The sequence below is a fragment of the Leptinotarsa decemlineata genome, unplaced genomic scaffold, assembly GCF_025532065.1.
Source record: "Leptinotarsa decemlineata unplaced genomic scaffold, Ldec_3_MD MMD2_tig00026328_RagTag_RagTag, whole genome shotgun sequence".
Classification (NCBI taxonomy): Eukaryota; Metazoa; Arthropoda; class Insecta; order Coleoptera; family Chrysomelidae; genus Leptinotarsa; species Leptinotarsa decemlineata.
Window position 1 is genome coordinate 15611919 of NW_027412688.1, and position 19385 is coordinate 15631303.

The 19385-nt window shown below is 36.9% G+C and overlaps 1 protein-coding gene across 2 annotated transcripts in view; it reads right to left on the reverse strand.

The window, feature by feature from the left end:
* Positions 1–19385, reverse strand: part of LOC111505269 (lachesin) — a 624335-nt gene that overhangs the window by 210208 nt on the left and 394742 nt on the right. For both annotated transcript variants that reach the window (XM_074181993.1, XM_074181992.1), the window contains exon 3: positions 1958–2070. In XM_074181993.1, the coding sequence (XP_074038094.1) occupies positions 1958–2070 (113 nt within the window). The remainder of the gene's footprint in view (positions 1–1957; positions 2071–19385) is intronic.

Here is a 19385-nt window from a genome sequence, read left to right on the forward strand (position 1 = left end):
TTTGTCCTTGATAAAAAGTCTAATATTGACGCTTTCTTTCGGAGCTTTACTTAGCAAGGCTTGGGAAAAAGCAGTATCGTCGTCCAATTACTGAATTTGAAAAAACTGGAGTGTATCCTCACAACCTAGAAGCGATACGTTCATTCAAGAATCCACAAGTGAGGCGACGAATACCTCTGTTACACAAGTGTTTTCCCAATGTACATCCGCTGTGTACAATGAAAAGGAACCTACATCAGGTTGTTCTCATGAACAAAGAAATGATACAAACAAAAGCCCTGAGAATCAAAAGTTTTCGTGATAAATGCCACGATGTCTTGTGTTTCACACCCGAGCTCTTCGGAAGAGACTTGGTTCAGAAAAGATTCAGATTACACCCCATGTCGAATTTTACAGAATATATCACCTATTCTACAAAAATGTATTGAAGTGGACACTATTGACTTCAGAAAAACACATCAGAAATAGAAAAAATGCTGTGAAAAAAAGTCTAAGAAAGGTAAACGTAAGGAAATGTGTCAAAATATAGAAGGAAAATGACGAGACAATAAAAGGTACTGTACGATGTTCAAAAAGAAAAGTCATTCGAAGACTATCTGATAATAAGTGTGGAGGAAACTACTACGAAACACTTCCCATCGAAGACTGGCTTCAAAGTTCAGTATGCCAGTTTTTGGTTCACGAGCACTGCATTGCAATCAAAATGATGTGCTCCAGATGTGACAAAGAGGAGAAAAGAAGACTTCAAAGTAATAAAATTTACCAAAAAGTAATTATAAGCTTGGAATTGAGCATAAGAATCTTCATAAATAGTGGGGAAGGTCAAGATCATTAACAAGTATTGAGAAATCCAGTCAGTATCCAATTGATCAGTCTTCAGATATGATTCCAGGGCATTTTTAGAATGCAGTACATCTTTTTTTCGGCGATCCTGCTGGATCCTGCTTTCGGTGATTCTTTATATTTTTTTTGTTATTCTTTTCAATGTTAGTTCATTTCTCAGCGTATTTTTTCAAGCTTTCAAGTGAGTTCTTTTCATTGTTTGGATGAATGAGGGTTTGGTGAAACAGCGAAAAATCCTCGAAATAAGCGAAGCAAGTACTGAGTTGCGGCACTATGAATGTCTGAATCGAAAATGAAAGTTGTAACCTGGATATAAAAAAAATCCAGTTTTTCGACTTAGTTGAAACCACCGACTTTGGTTTCATGGAATAGCGGATTATTAGAACTATTTATTTGCATATTTCATATTCGTACACAAAATTAAAATTTTAGTAAAGCCCTTTGATGACGCAAACATTCTATTTGAAACTGTAGTAATGGTGGTTAGATGACCTTGATGACTGCAGAATTCTTTTAATCTAGGAGTATGATCACGCAACTTTTTTTCTATCTCCTAAAAATTAAGTGAATGAAAGAACTGATAATTTTTTGTTTCTGCTTGGAAGTAATCTTCATGGAAAACGTAGGTTTTTTTCAACAAATGCGTTAGGTGTTGCAGAGTATTTTAAACAACTGAAATCTGTACAAATGTGAAAGAAGCAATCGGGCTGTAGGTACTATCTTACGAAAAGTATCATCCAAAGTGAGAAACAATACTGATATAGCCAGAAATTCATCGTATTCAATTGGATGGACCACCTGAAATATTTTCGGAATGAATAAACTTTTCTCGTATTAGGTTCGTCTTTCTTTGTGGCCTACAAAGTTATCCCAACACAAGTAATTGGAAACGTTTCATCATCTTTCACTTGTGATGCTGATTTGCATGTAATAATAAGCGGAATTAGGAAACTAACGGGAAACTTTACCGGAATCAATGTGGAATGTAAGGTTCTTCCTGGAATTAGTTTATACAACATGATATCATTCAGGGTGAGAAGCAGCTTTGGGAAGTTAATACAAGAAACACGAAGTAAGATTGTAACATGATATTAATTGGGGTCTCAGAACTTACCCTATATCCTCCCAAGTGATGCACAAGACATTGGAAAGTGGCCTCGCGTCCCAAGGGTATGGATAGATTGACAATGGGATCTGCAAACTCCGGTTGATAAGCTGATGCCAGTTCTGTGGACAAGAGTAGGTTTGAGAAGTGATTTCAAGTTTAGAATATTCAATTACTGTCTCAGTCTATCTGAATATCAGGAAATGAATTGAAAGGAAAAGGTGAAAAAATAAAGTAATCGACAAGTGAATCTGAAAATATTACCTATATGAAATTTTCCATTGAACTATTAGGAAATGAGCTTCAAATGAAAAAAACGAAGTTATTACCAATTTGAATGAATGTATGATCTTTGCCTTATAGATATAACTCAATATAGCATATGTATGTATACAGGCTGCTTCACGGTGGATGGCAGATTAGACGTTATTTTCTTTGTCACTTCCATTAGAAAGTAGTGCTAAGGTAAGTTGGGGTAAGATCGCACGCATTTCAAATGAGTACAACTCTAAGGGAACTTAATATCTAACAACAGTGAACAGTGAGCACAATTTTTTAGTAAATCCTTCTTTGATATATACTTCTTGGAATTAAAGTATCGCTATATGTTTAGAACACCATAGAAGTTTACAGTGACCTTAAAAGCTTCTGATGTTCTGGATTCGGACGTACCCCATGTTAAGGGGCCGGATACATTTAAACAACTCCATATGAATATAATAGAAAGCGGCGCGGGGCTAGATCGAATCCGAACTTTCCCTATATTAAATTTCCGTCAAAATTTCTAAATAAAGCCACAAAAATCTTCTGCCTCATACCTTGAAAATTCGAACTTGCCCCGCGTAGACAAAACAACTAGTTACCAGCGGAAATTTTATTATCAAAATGGTAAGACATAAAGAAGCATATCAAAAACTCAAAATAGGTACGCTTACTCAAAGTCATTATATAAAAAACTAATAGTATTAGGCTTATAATATGCTCAAACTTCTGTTTAGCATACATTGAGACCTGCAAAATTCACTGCAAATGAAAACATACTGCCACGGCGGTCTTCTAGGGGATTTGGCAACAACATTTCAATGTTTTCAAAAACAATGGTGTCGATGTTGTCTACTGGAGGCCAAAAGAACTTCTCAGTTGCAGTGTTGATCCTTAAAAACTTAACTTGACATTCGTAATTATCTGTAGATCTGTTTAAATCTATTTAAAATCTGTTTTTCCGTTAATCAGCTGCCGCCCCCATACGAACGACAACTCTCAGAAGTTGAGGAACTTGTGCAAGCTAAGGATTAACGAGGTCTTACCTTTTAACGTGTGATTCCTAACACGGTTGCAGAATCATTCCAGCTTCAACCATATACATTCTTTCGAGAAAAATATCTGGTCGAGGCGGGAATCGAACACACGACCTTCCGATCGTGAGTCGGACGCACTACCACCGCGGCCAATTCCACAACATTGTTGTATGTTGATTTGATTATTGTTGTATGATTTGCCCAGCGTAATACTTAATTGTTCTTTTCGTACAATACTTGACCAACACCCAAGAGTAGTTGTTTACAGCTGATTCTCGGCCTCCCCCCACCACTATGACGTATTAATTGCTTTTTTTATTGGTTGTTGTTTGGTGAAGTTTTTTTGTTGTGCAGTGAAGTCAAGGCGTTGTGACCTTGAAGTGTCTGGTGCATGGATCGTTCAGATTTTTTTTTCATATGAGATTTTGTGTGTTTATGTGTGTATGTGTAGGAGAATGCACGGTACAGGGTTTCATCATGTGCTTGTTTGTCTATGTACAAACATACGTCTGCATACTTCGAAGATCCTCCAAGTAATAAATGCTCCATCGGTGTTAGGGCACCAAGTTAGTAGTGGAGTGACGTCACAGCAATAACCGTTCAACGGCTAGAGAGCGACATGTTCACTCCACGACGTGTGGCAGAGTAATGCGTATTCATCGGTCTGCCCTCACCTCTCCCGAAGCGATGAAGGTTCGCTCTAGCCCCGCTATCGATGGTGACACAACGGCAGCCGAGGACCGTTTGCCTAGCGTCTACCCTCTCCGAGACCGCAACGACCACTGCTTGCTCGTATATCGACATCTGTTATCGCATTCAGTTGGGAGGTAATCTTGGCGCATGTAGTTGAGAAGTGGGGTTGGCTATGACGTCTTGACAGGTCCTATCAGAGTGTATTTAAGAAGCGTACGAGTGTTGGCTATGTCAGTTTACATCAAGTGAGTTAGTGAGAACTATTATATAAAATGTATTCCTGTGACTGTGGTAAATCTTTCACTCGTAGTGATAATCTTCGTCGGCATCAGCTCCAGAGTTGCCAAGGAGGGCCTGCAGTGAAACGGGTGAGAGTGGATAATGCAACACCTATGTATACGTGCGATTGTTGTAATGTGACAATTCCTATGAGCCAAGTGAATTCTCACCGAAGAACCATGAGTCATAAAAATAATGCATGTGTTCAATTGTCTGACGGTGTTCAAATTATAAAGAATGCATTCAATTGCCGCATTGCTACATACAGGGTGGAGAGTTCGATTGTAACCAGTGACTACATGTCATTTTTCAATAAGATTAGGCAGAAGGTCATTGAATTACTGGAATCAGCCATCAGGATCCATAAAAGCATCAAGGTGAATATGGAAGTTTTTGGGAATTATATTCTTCAGACTGATGATTCGAGGGACACGAAGTCATTTAATTCCCAAAATAAAATAGTGGACCAATCTTCAGATTTGAATGCTGTTTTTGATGGATTACGTGATGTAATTGTGGCTCAAACGACTGAGTTCCAGGATCGTGACTCAGGTATTTATTTTTTAAAAATTTCAATAAGATTGAATAGTAATATTTTTTTTTTTATAATTCAGGTTGGACTTGTGAAAAAATATTGTTTCTCGAGGTCAACATTAATAAATACAGTCCACTGGAAGGACGTTCATATGTGAAGCTGCCTCAATGTATTCAATGGAAGAAAGCTGTTGTGAATGTTCGTAATGAAGATCAATATTGTTTTGCTTGGGCTATAACATCAGCATTATATCCTGCAGATAGTCGAGTGTCCGAACTTACGTCATATCCACATTTTTCCACTGTTTTAGATGTCACAGGTATGGATTTTCCGGTTAAAGTTAATAAAAAGAGTATCAAAATATTCGAAGATAGGAATGATATTTCAATTAATGTTTACGGTTTAGAGAGTACATTTGAGAAGGGTAAAATGAAGTATGAAGTGATTGGTCCATTGCGATACTCACAGAGAAGACTCCGGAGACATGTCAATTTGTTGTTTATAACTGATGACTCCGGTAATGGTCACTATTGTTGGATCAAAGATCTTTCAAGATTAGTTTCTAATCAACTATCAGCTCATAGACAGAAAAAATATTTTTGTGACGGATGTTTGATATATTTTTCTGATGAGAGATTGCTTTTACGTCATAATATGTATGATTGTAATCACATTAGTACCACAACACCAACTACTAATTTAAAGATCAATAAATATGGTAGAATGGTTGCGGAAAATAAACTAATGTTTGAAAACTTTGAGAGGCAAATGAGGGTGCCATTTGTAGTGTATGCTGATTTTGAATCAGTGCTTAAACCGATTCATGTGAATGAGCCAAATCCTGGAAGTTCATACACGATTAAAACATTCAAACATGCCCCATATTCATTTGCTTATTTGATAAAGTGTTCATATAATGATGATTTGACAAAATTTGTTACATATAGGGGTGTAGATGCAGCTCAGAAATTTGTGAGTAGCATTGAAGATGATTTGAAAGAGATACATGAAAATCATCTCAGAAACCCTAAACCAATGGATACACAAACTGTCGAAGAAGAAGAACAGTTTGTTGCAGCCAGAACTTGTGGTATATGTAATAAAGCATTTACTGATGGTGACGTCAAAGTAAGAGATCATTGTCATGTCACAGGAAAGAAAAGATCACATGCCGCTCACTCGAAATGTAATTTAAATTTCAAAATACCAAACTTCATACCTATCATTTTTCATAATTTAAGTGGTTATGATTGTCATTTATTCATAAAAGAATTGTATAGGAATAAAGAGAAAGTTGATGTTATCCCGCAAACTAAAGAGAAATATATATCTTTCACGAAGCATCTCTTTACACACACTATACCGATAAAGATGGTGTGGTTAGGAAGAATGATCTCAAAATGAGATTTATCGATAGTTATAAATTTATGACTAATTCGTTGGAGAAGTTGGGTGCAAACTTGGCCTCCGATCAATGTTTGGAGATGCACAAACATTTCCCACAAATTGAGAAATTCAATTTGATGAGACAGAAAGGTGTATTTCCATATAGTTTTGTTGATGACATTGACAAATTGAATTATCCATTACTTCCGACAAAAAATCAGTTTTATGACACACTCAATTGTGAACATATATCGGAAACTGATTATGATAGGGCTAGAAATGTTTGGAATTTATTCGAGTGTCAGAATTTGGGGGAATACTCTGATTTGTATTTGAAGTCGGATGTATTGCTACTATGTGATATTTTTGAAAATTTCCGCACCACAAGTTTAGAGATATATAACTTAGATCCGGCACAATATTACACTGCACCTGGATTATCATGGGATGCCATGTTGAAGTTCACTAATGTTGAATTGGAATTACTAACTGACATTGATATGATTCACTTTTTTCAAAAAGGTATACGAGGTGGAATTAGTCAATGTAGCGAGAGGAAACATATAGCAAATAATAGATTTTTACCCAATTATAATCCCAATGAACCTTCCACATTCATTACATATTTAGATGCAACAAATCTATACGGTCACAGTATGTCACAACCTCTACCAACAAGTGAATTTACATGGTTGACACCAAATGAAATTCTTAATCTCGATGTGATGGATGTGAGTACTGATAGTCCGTATGGGTATGTATTTGAAGTGGACATTCATTATCCACAAGAGTTGCATGATAAACATTCTGACCTTCCATTTTTAGTCGAAAAAATAATACCACCTCGTACACAATCGAAAATTCCCAAATTAATTCCAAATTTGAATGATAAAAGAAAATATATTGTTCATTATAGGAATCTACAGCAAGCTGTCAAAAATGGATTGATTGTAATGAATACACATAGAGTATTGAAATTCAAACAATCATGCTGGATGAAACCCTATATAGATCTTAATACTGAAATGCGTAATAGGTCTAACAACAAATCTGTTAAAGATTTCTATAAACTAATGAATAATGCGGTGTATGGAAAGACAATGGAGAATGTAGATAATCGAATTGATGTTAGACTCGTTACACATTGGAAAAATATAAAGAAAAATATAGGTGCCAGCACTCTCATAGCCAAACCAAATTTCAAAAATTGTTCAATTTTCACTGATAATTTCGTTGCCATTCAATTGGGTAGAGTGAAGGTTCATTACGATAAACCATTATATTTGGGATTTTCCATATTAGAATTATCTAAAACAGTCATGTATGACTTTTTCTATGGATGCATCAAACAACACTTTGATGAAAATGTCTCTTTACTTTACACAGATACCGACTCGCTCATTCTTAAAGTAAACACAGAAAATTTTTATGAATTCATAAAAACTAACATAAGTAGATTTGATACATCCAATTACAGTATAGTTAACCAATTCAATATTCCAGTAACAAGTTCAGTCTTGGGTAACTTCAAAGATGAATTTCCAAATGATCCAATCATGAGTTTTTATGGTACAGGTGCTAAAGCATATTATGTGAAATCTGTTGATGGTGAATTTAAGAAAGCCAAAGGGGTTAAACGATCTGTAATAAAGAATGAATTGACATGCGAAGATTATCAAAAAATCGTCGAACAAGGTGGTATGATATTCAAAAAGATGAATTCATTTAGAAGCGTGTTACATGATATGTATACTGAATTAAAAAATAAAGTTGCATTATCATATCACGACGATAAACGATTTATCATTCCGAATACTACCCACACTCTTCCTTGGGGTCATAATGATATTGAATTTTATGAAAACGATCCAAATGAGAACATTCGTTGGATAAGTAATATTATTCAACAATCACAATCTCAGGAGACTCCATTGGATCAATTGATTAATTTATTATCTGCCGAGATCAATGATTGAAATATCATTCAATATCTTCAAAACCGGAAAATTCAATATTGATATTTATGTAGCCATTTATAATTAATAATATATGATAGAAGTAATGTGATATTAATGTATTATGTATGTATGTATATGTATTACTGTAATGAATATAAAATGATTAAAATTTTATTTGTATTATTTCTATTTCCCTAATCAATTACTGCAATATATAGTATAATGTAAATGACAGAAATATCAGTTTGAAGAGAATCATCGTAGAGTGCACAATGTCTAAAACAATCGATAAGTTTGGTAGAAAAAGAAAATGGGGTGGTAATGTCATTCGAGGTCCTCCTGGGAATGGTTTTAAATTAACAAAAGATGGTCATTATGACATGCAAAGGAAAATATTGAAAAATACAAGTGAACCAATTGACAAGAGTGATTGTGTAACTGTATCATATCTTGAGGGGGAAATTAATGGAGCAAAGGAAGTTATACTTCTAGCCCTACAAGCTGCAATACAATCCACAATAGGCAATATTGCTCGGGACGCCCGGCAAGCATTTGACGATAAAATTGCAGAGGCTCGGATAACTTTCACTCGTAAATTTGACAAACTTACAAGTGATGTAGACATAAAAATGTCTGACATAACAGCGTCTACAAATAAAAAATTTGATGCTATGTCAAACATAACAGGGACTACAATGAAAAAGTATGATGTACTGGAACAGAGAGTTGAAGTATTGGAGAAAAACCATAAAGAAGTTTTGGAGAGAAACTATAAAGTCAGGCCATCATCATCAGGTGGACTGGGATATCCAGGACTGAACATTAATCCAAATCATAGAATAATACAACCAAAACCAAAACCAACTGATGATGTATTAATGGAACCAACATGGTGAATATATTCCCTCGTTAGGTTAGGTTAATAGTTACGTTAGGTTAGCTGCATAGTTACGTTAGGTAAGGTGTTAGGTTAGTATTCCCTCGTTAGGTTAGGTTAGGTTAATAGTTACTGTAGGTTAGGTTAGGTTAGGTTAGGTTAGGTTAGGTTAGGTTAGGTTAGGTTAGGTGTTCGGTTGCATAGCGGTAGGTTAGCGTACTGGGTTAGGTTACGTTAATACATACGATAGGTTAGGTGTTCGGTTGCATAGCGGTAGGTTAGCGTACTAGGTTAGGTTACGTTAATACGTTAATACGTTAGGTTAGGTGTTCGGTTGCATATTATGTTACGAACGCGCGCGCGAAGAGGGCGTAGATGTCTCTCCAGATGTCCCGCCTACCTGGGGCCGGAGGACCCACCCACCTGGGCGGAGCCCAGGCAGTGGGCGTGGCCCGTTAGGGCCACCCCCCCCATGTCGCCACCAACTTTTCGGATACCCCGCCCCTTTCCGAAGCCCCGCCCCCTTTCCGAAGCCCCGCCCCTCCCCTCCCCGAAGCCCCGCCCCCCCCGACTCCCAACATTTGCGCATGTACACCCCTACCCTCATCGCGCATGTGCGCTCCCACCATTTTCCCACCGCTCACGCATCGAAGTCGATACCCTCCGGAGAGCACTCCACAACATTCAGTTCGAGAAGTCATCTCATCGAGAGCAGTCCACTCCACAACAAGGCAGTACGTTCCAACGACCAACTTGATATTTGAGTAAGTACATTAGGAAGGTTATTTTTTATATCAACTAACTTTGTATTATTTCTTCTTTTTCAGAATGGCAACCAATACACAGGAGGTGAATAATGCTGTGGCGTCTATTCTGCCGGTGTCCGCTGACCAGGAGGAGGCAGCATCTTCGAGAGCGGTGACGGTTGACCAGCCAACCACTTCGCGTTCGCGAGTTAGGTGCAGATCTTCTAGCCCTGACTTATTCGAGGAGGAGGAGGAAGTCAGGGCTGTGAAGAAGGTTTGCCAACGACCTGCAGCAAAGGTTGGTCCTATTTCAAAGTACCGAGCTACTTGCAATAGGACTAATCCTTATGCAGGTAGTTTTTCGACCTCTCGTAAGAGGGCCTCCATACCAGCAGCAGCACCAGCAGCAGTGGAAATTCCGAGGAGTCCTTCTCCGGAGTTGGTGATATTGTCGCCGTTGGTGACGCGACTACCACCGCTGCCAGCGACACCGGCGGATCCTGAGGTGTTGGTGCCACAGCCTATCGGAGAGGTTAGTGAAAAGATGAGTGTTTTTCTGCAGAGATGCAAGAAAGCAGAACGAGCTGCCCGATCTAGCGAGGCCGCGTTGGTTACCATGAAGCGACAAATGGCTGAAATGGATAACCGACGGAGGGAACTCCAAAAGGAAATGGCCGAAATAGATCGGAAGTATGCATCTCTGCAGGAAAGGTGTAAAGCAGAGACCTCTTCGATAAAGCTGTACAAAAAAATAGTGACAGTTATGGACACTCTTTTTGTAGATGAAGTGTAAATATAATATTAGTTTTAGGTTAGTTAGGAGTATTTAATTATGGTAGTTTTAAGTTTATATTTGTTAAGTTTATATTGAATAAAGGAAAAGGAAGTGAAATAAAGGGTGTACACTGTTTTTTGGTTTGGTACACATTGAACAATGCGATGGTTGGAGCATTTTTCTTCACTTCCTCTTATTATTATTATTATTTTTTTTATTTCAATTCCAAGTTCTTCTAGACAAATACCTCACATCAATTTTTGTGTTCTCTAATCACTTGTAAATAATTTCATGTGAAGAAAATTTAAAAAATAAAAAATAGACATGTTTCATAGTGAAATCGACAAGTATATTTCATTTGTATTTTATCCATTCAAGTATCTCTTTCATTGAATATGTCTTATGTCACTTTGCAATTTACCCCTACTCATTGAATATGTCTTATGTCACACTACAATTTACCCCTACTCAATGTTCCACTCCTCTCCCACTCCCTCTCGAAAGTATAAAAGTAGAAATCATCTGATGAAACATTCAGTTGATCAGCTAGCATCGAGATGGAACCCGATTCAACCTCCGAACCCTATAGCTGCCCGGATCAGGGGTACAACTTCAATTACTGGGATAACAGCCAGGTACAGGTTGTCTCTTCCACCACGGAACCCCACAGTCCGCCATACGAATACCGGGATCACGACATCAGGATGCAAGTTCAGCATGTCACTGGCTGTGACGAAGGACACTTGGATGACTCGGAATATCCAGATCCTGACGGATGGTGGGACCCTGCTTATGATGACATTGTCCCAATGAGTAGCGACGACGACGATGATGACGACGACGACTCTGGTGATGATGCTGATGACGAGCTTGACGTTAGACGTCCTCCACCATCCCCTATCCTCATCGAGGATAGTCCTCCGCCATCCCCAATCCTAATCGATGATGATGTCCTCAATTCCGATGATGACATATAATCATCTACTCGTCCATCATTTCCTTTCCTTTCCTTCCACGGAGTACACACTTTTTGGTTGGTGTACACGAGGCACTGCGAGGCTGGGGCAGTGTCTTCCTCCCTTCCTCTCCCTCTTATTAGTTTTTTTTTCCATAATAATCACTAGAATTTCTCCTAATAATCGCTCAGAGTTTCATTCTTGATGTTTTCGAATCTCAAACACTGTTCTACATTTCACCCCCTCCATTTCATTTCTTCCAATATAAATATAGCAACAATCCCAGTTCTATATCATTCTTCCACAATGTCGAGTACAGGACCCATCCAAGTACATGAAATAGATTCAACGTCTGATCATTTGAGTACAACCTTCGCTCAATTTCTGCAGCGAATCTATGATCTTCCTGATGATTTCGCAGAACGAGTGGAACAAGGTATTCAGGACGACATAGATGCTGTTGACGATAATAATGCGGATGATGTGATTAGTATATCATCTGATTCAGCTGATTATGACGACGACGACATCATGAGTATATCATCTGATTCAGATGACTACTATGAGGATGATATCATTAGTATATCATCTGATTCAGATGACGATACCATAATTATTGTTTCTGATGATGAGGAGCGTTAGTCCATATCATTGCATGGATTAATAAAAAAATAACAGCCCTTTTCAGGGCTACAATTAAAGACTGAAACAATAAAAAAAATAGCTCTTTTCAGAGCTACCATTATACTTTCAAACAGAAACAGATTCATACCATTGTTAACATTATGTTAACATTATAATCTCAAACGAAATATATGTATGTGAAAGTATTCATCATTATATGCATATGAATGATTGACAAATGCCAACTTCAACTTTCATTTAAAGTAGTACTCATCATATGCATAGATATTCAATGACTATCAAATTCCAAATTTCGACTTTTCAGTCAAAGTAGTAATTTATTTGTCATATAATGTATAGATATTCAAAAACTAACAAATAGTAATTTATTTGTCATATAATGTATAGATATTCAAAGACTAACAAATTTCCAACTTAGACTTTTATTAGTCAAAGTATTCATTTGTCACATAATCTATGAATACTAATACAACTAACTACTGTTTGTGTGAATAATGTAGCCCTGAAAAGGGCTGTTGTTTTTTTTTTGACCAGTAGGTCCACGGTTATTGTGCCACAGGTTGGACATTATTACATATAATACATGTAGATACTCGGGTGAAGTTTGTTAGTGGCCTCTCGCAAGCTTCACACCAATTCTGTCCCATTTCCATAATTGAGACAGTGTTGTGGGTGTTGACATGGGCATACCACCCTCCATTATTGTTTCTATGCGAATAAAACCGAAAGCAGCACCAACATAGTTTTTTGTTCTCTCCATCTATTGTGCTGATCAATACGTATGCATCCAATGCACAATACAAATCCAAGGGATCTTCCAGTGTCTCACTGACATTGAGTGTTCGCATACCGATCCTCATAGCACCATCACCTTCAGTTGTGTCAGCTTCTATCCCTTCATCATCTCCTTCTTCATCCATGACCCTCTCAAACTCCATCACGTCATCATCTTCGTCGCTTTGGTTGGCCTCGTTTTCAACTTCGTCTATCTCATCTTCATCGACTCCAACATCTTCTGCTTCAACTATTACTTCCTCTAGCGGAACATTGACATCCTCATCATCTGATTCGTCTATCCAATCGTTTTCATCAACAGCAGCTATTCTATTTAATGCAGCATTTATTTTTGCAGAATTCATCTTGTTGTTGTTTGCTCACAGTTGTAGAGAGTGAATGAATGAACTCTAGGTTTGCAAGTCAACTTATATAGGAGGTGATGCGACTCCCACTTGACTCGTTTAGAGTGGAATAGTAGGAGAAGTTATCCCACTATACTTCCACATGATGTTGATTTGTATAAATAGAGATCGTAGGTATAGGAGAGAGCATTCAGAGTTTCTGTAAGTCATCTCTTTATATTTCTAATCGAATTAGTAAAATGCCGTTTCCAAAAGAGTGGAATGAAAAACCAAAAGTGTGTGTCTACCCAATGATGATTGCAGGGGCTATTGTGTGCTACTTTTGTCAAATAAGTAGACCTAAGGATTCAATCAATCCATGTACTGGTATGTGTAGTGATTGCGTGTTGCGGATTCAACTATCGCCTCCTTCTCATCCACCGAAGCGAACAAAATCGGATTATCGTCAACAACAGTTACAGTGTCTGAAGTGTTCCGAACCTATAATATTTAACAATATAGGTATCTGTAGAAATATTTGTGGTACCTGTGCTGCCGTTCCAACTCCACTGCAACGTTGTTTGCGTTGTGATACATATTCCATGAATTGTTGGAATCATGTATGCAATGCATGTAGAAGTACTTGGGATCTGTGTGAGAAGGTTGGTCAACTCTACCCCAATAAGAGAATCCATTTTTTTCAATGTTGGTGTTTGACGCACGAGCAACAACTATTGAGGAATAGAGTCAAAGAACGTTCCACATCCACAGAGACATATTAACATTTTTCATTTTTTATTATCGTTATTGTCCTCTATTATTAATAAATATATATATATATATATATTTTGAATTTATTTGTATTATTTTCTAACATTTAAAAATACATGCATGCAACACAAAGTTTTCCTCTTAAATGACAAAGATTGTTACATGCGTGAATAGTTTAGTGAGAGAGCGCATGTGCCAGTTGATGAAAGAGCGCATGCGCTAGTTTATTTTCTTCTATAAATGGTGAGGTCTCAGTAACATCATCACCTTTCCTATCCACATTCTATTGCTATCACATATCATTCCTCAGACCTTAATAATCATGAGCTCTATGCCGCTATTGATTGCTGAAGATGGTTCACCACTTGATATCGATCAGACTGATTTTGAAAATATTCCAGTATTACATTTATCGAGTCAAGATTCGATAAATGATTTTGATATTAACGACTTCGTTAACTTTGCAGATGTGCCAGAACCAAATGAGCAAATTATTATTGAAAATCCGATCGTTTCGCAATTATCATCACTCAAACACTCTTCATCTACCCTTCCTCTTGGTGTTGATAAGAAATCTAGAACAATCAAGAGGAAGGTTACTAAGGCATCTTCATCGATTGTCACTGACTTCAAAGAAAAGAAAGAATCCAAAAGTGTTGTGCGACAGAAAAAACCCGCAACGAAAAGTGACAGATCGAAGAGGAAGCCAAAAGGTACTCCTAAAGAAATGAAGAGTGATTTGAAAGCTGAACCGCTATCTTCTTTCAGTCCCCTCCATCGGTTTGGGGAAATGAAAAGGAAAGCAAAATGCCGTCTTGTAAAGGCACAGATGACTATTGCTGAACTTGAAAAGAGTGAGCGAGCTATTAATGCTAATAATGAAACTCTTGAAGCATTAGATGCCAAGATTGCATTAGCGAAGGTTGAATTGGCTAGAATGTCTAAAGATGCTGATGAACTCCGTTCAAAAATTGGTAAAGATAAGCAATTCCATCAACGTTCGAGAATGCAAGCTCAGGCTGAGCTTGAGGAGTCGACTAAGCTTTATGAGACAGCATTATCAGTGAGAGATAATTGGCAAAAAGAGTTGGATACTGCATTTCAAAGTGACGGCGATTAGTTTTGGGAATGATAATGTGTTTTCAATATCGTGAGTTGAAAAATATAAGCGGGAATGGAGTATACAATTAATTTGGTTTGGTATACACAGAACATTGCGAATGGCTGGGGCAATGTTTACCGCTGCAATATTTTTCAGTTCACATACTTATAATTGAAATGAAAACAATAATGAACTTTAATATTACTTTATTCATAAAAGTCACTATTATATACATTTAAACCATATTTGATTCATCAATCCAAGAATTTTGTTCGCTAGGAAGGCCTAACCACTTTACATATACTTTATTTTTTCTTCTCTTCAACACCTTCTCAATCAGATATACGTCAGGATTCTCGGTTCGTAATAACTCTTCTTCGTAAAAACATCCTCTAATCGGCTGTTCATTCATATCTTCAAGATTATAAGTCGTTGGGATGGTTTTATTAATTTTAACAATCTTGAATAGCTCCGTGGTAAAATTCGCAGTGTAAGACTTTTCAAAAATATGTTTGTATTTACTTATACGTACAATATCATTTAATTGGAATTTGGGTTTACTTTGTCTTCCTCCAATTCCATTGATACCCTTGAATTTTAATTTTGTTGTTGAATCAACATTGATGGGTGCCATACCTATTGTACGATGAACTTTATTATTATATCTACTAGTTATAATTGGAAGAATATCAAGCCATTTGTGGTGACCTCTCATCGAAAATTCCTTGTAGAGCCATGCCTTTATTGTACGAATCACTCTTTCTGCTATAGCTGCCTTCTTTGTGCTAAATGTTGAATAATGATTGATATTATATTCTCGCATGAGAGATGAGAAGCTTTTATTGAAAAATTATTTCCCTTGATCGCTTTGTATGTGTTTGGGGGAGTATTTGGCTTCTTTCAGTACATGTTTCATTGCATTAGTTACTGTACTACCTGTTTTATCTTTAACTGCTACAGTCCACAGATATTTGGAGTAACAATCTATCACTACAAGTATATATCGGTATCCTTCATTACTTTTTGCATAAGGTTGCAGTTCAGCTAAATCTATTTGCCATAGATCTGCAAAACCTTTGATGGTGGTTATTCTTCTACGAAAATTACGTCTTGCAGGTTTATGTAATTCATTAACAACTTGTCGTTTGACATCACTTATTTCATTAGTCATTCTATTTCAATATGATTAAAGAGAAAAGGTGATAATGTTACTGCATTGAATGATGATGTGACAGTGATCATTACATGTGAATATGTTAATATATTATACCTTCTTCACGTAATTCTTCAATTATTGAAATTATTTCATTATCATGTCCGGTATGTCCGGCTGACTTTGAAGCTACCAATAGTCGTAGGCGAGCAACTAACTCTTTCGGTGAATTCCAGTACACATAATTCACAGGTTTAGAATTATATATTTTCTCCATTTTCACTCGTTTGAGTGCTCCACCAATTTTACTTCTACTTCTTATTGGATATTGTCGTGAGTCTAATAGAGGTTTGATAACTTCACGAAATTTTTTAGAATTTGTATTTTTAAAACCATTCTTCAGATGATATTGTTCATATGGAGCATTCGTTATTTTCAATATTTTGGAATATACTTGACGAGTTTCTTCATTATCAACATCTTGTGGATTCTTCAAAAAAATCATATCATACAATTCTGGACTACCTGCGCATTCATATTTTTTCACTTTATTAGCATCCCGAAATGAAATGTTTCCATCTTTGAAATTTACCACTAGACTTCCCATTTTCAGCTTTTGTGTAATTGGATCCATACGTACGCCAAATGTTCCATCATATGCTGGATTTCTAGATTTTATATTATTCAAATGTTTCATCAAAACATCTTCACCACTTTCATTCATAACAGGTGAGATGTCAGGATCCGAGGAATCGATGTGGGACGATGATGGTGTTTCGAATAGAGTTGTTCTCATATCGTCTTGAAGTGTGCTCGTGTCACTATTCACAGATGATACACTACCAAAAGATTGTTTTCTTCCTATTGGAGTACTCATGGGATAATTTGAAGTAGATTGAACAGTTCCATGATTTGGTGATAACACTGGTGATTTAGAAGTAGCGTTTGGTGATAAAACATTCAATGGTTTCATTATGGGCTCATACAATCTTTCAAGTGTCGTACGATTTTCAATATTATCATTCTTGATAGAGTTGAATTTCTGCCTGACAGCTTCTGTTGTCTCTACTAGTTGACGTTTAAAATTTATTTCATTGTTTTTATTTTCAGGATCTTTTTTTGTATTCATAATGCCCTTTTTTTGAATTAAAGCTTAATTCGTTGGTGAAGTGACCACTACAATATTCAGTGATCGAATAAGTTCCAAAAACAAGATCATGGGTATATAAAACTATCGAATCCTTTGCGATATCTACCTTCATCTATTTTTCTATCCTTATCAATGACTAGAAATCCATATTGGTCCTCCCAGCATTTAACACACATCAATTGGAATTGTTTGAATGTTACATCGGGTGAAACATGATCTGAATAAATGTGATGTAAATTCGTCTCATCTTGTTTGAACATTATAATGAAATTGGTATTGTCACGCACTAACTGTTTGGGTACCCGTGAATATGTCTGTGCTAGATAAAAACAATCAACATCCTTATGACGTCCCATACAGAAATATGATCTAATAATATCTTGCTTTTCACATATCACATCATCGAAAATGAAAACAGAATTAGGCTTAGCGCCGGAGGGTTCCACTATTTCTGCATTATTGCTGAATGTATAAAAACCTAATCCTTTTATAGGTTCCAAAACACTTCGCAAGTACTGATATTTAGGTTGATTGAGTGATTTCGAATAGAGATACACATTTCTAAATCTCAGTCCTTGTGGATGTGTTAATAGTGATATCATTGCATTCGTCTTTCCACAATTTGAAGGTCCTATAATGAGTCCTCGAACTGATGATGGAAGTAGTGGACCATGTCTGAATACCCTTTGTCCATTCAATCCACAACCAAATTTCTCATCTAGATTATCTACAGCAAACTTTTCTTTCTGTTTTACAATGCGCATCGTGCCGTGGTTGGAGACTATATAAATGTTATTAGCTTATTCATTTCAATGTGTACCATCAAACGATACGGACGTATTGAAAGTGATCGTAAAATTAAAAGAGGTTGTGGTTTTGTTAATGATTTAATAAACAAACTTCCTTTCGAATTACATCTACCGGAGGTTATCAATACTGTGGACCGGGTACAAAATTGAAACAACGTTTAACTCGTAACGACCCTGGAATCAATAAATTAGATATTGAATGCAAAAACACGATATTCAATATTCTAAGCATCCATCCGATCTTGCAGCAAGACATTTAGCCGACAAAGAACTTGAATACAGCGCTTGGGATAGGGTTAAATCGAAGGACGCGAGTATTGGGGAAAGAGCAGCTGCATTACTTGTCACCAACATTATGAAAGCGAAAAGACATATGGGCATGGGTTGTAGTACCAATAAGAAAAAATGTAAGAGGAAACAAACGAAGAAAAATAAAATTAAAAAAGTTGCATTTGGTGCTGGGATAGTCCATAAAGTGCGAAATGTATTGAAGAAAGCTGGTGGGAATCAATTTGTGACGAATAATAGCAAAAAAGCTATCACTGTGGCATTGCAGGCGGCACGTAAATACCTTAAAGCTGCCGGTGGAAAGAAGAAAATCCGCACACCACGCATAATTCCTGTTCCCAAGATCGGTGGACTTTTACCATTGATACCAATTTTTGCTGGACTATCCGCACTAGGAAGTTTGGCGGGAGCCGCTGCTGGTATTACCAAGGCCGTGAATTCGGCAAAAGCCAGCAGAGCGGCTTTAATGGAAGCCAATCGTCACAATAAAACCATGGAGGCTGTAGCATTAGGCAAACGCGGAAGTGGAATATATCTCAAACCATACCGTAAAGGTTTAGGACTATATTTAAAACCATACAAAGCCACAAACAAAACAAAAAACTAATTGAACCCCTACCTCAGAGGCCTCTTACTGATCTCGATCTCAGTTATTATGCACAAAAAATGAAAATTCCACATTTTCGTGGTGTTTTTATGCGTGATAGATTACCATCTTCAGGTCCAAAACAAAACGAGACAGCTATTGTTAATTTAGATGGAATAAGTGGACCAGGAACACATTGGGTGGCATATAAAAAATGTGGGAAAGAAGTCACATATTTCGATAGTTTTGGAGATCTACCCCCACCATTGGAATTGACTCGATTCTTTCGAAAATGTTCGAATGTAAAAATCA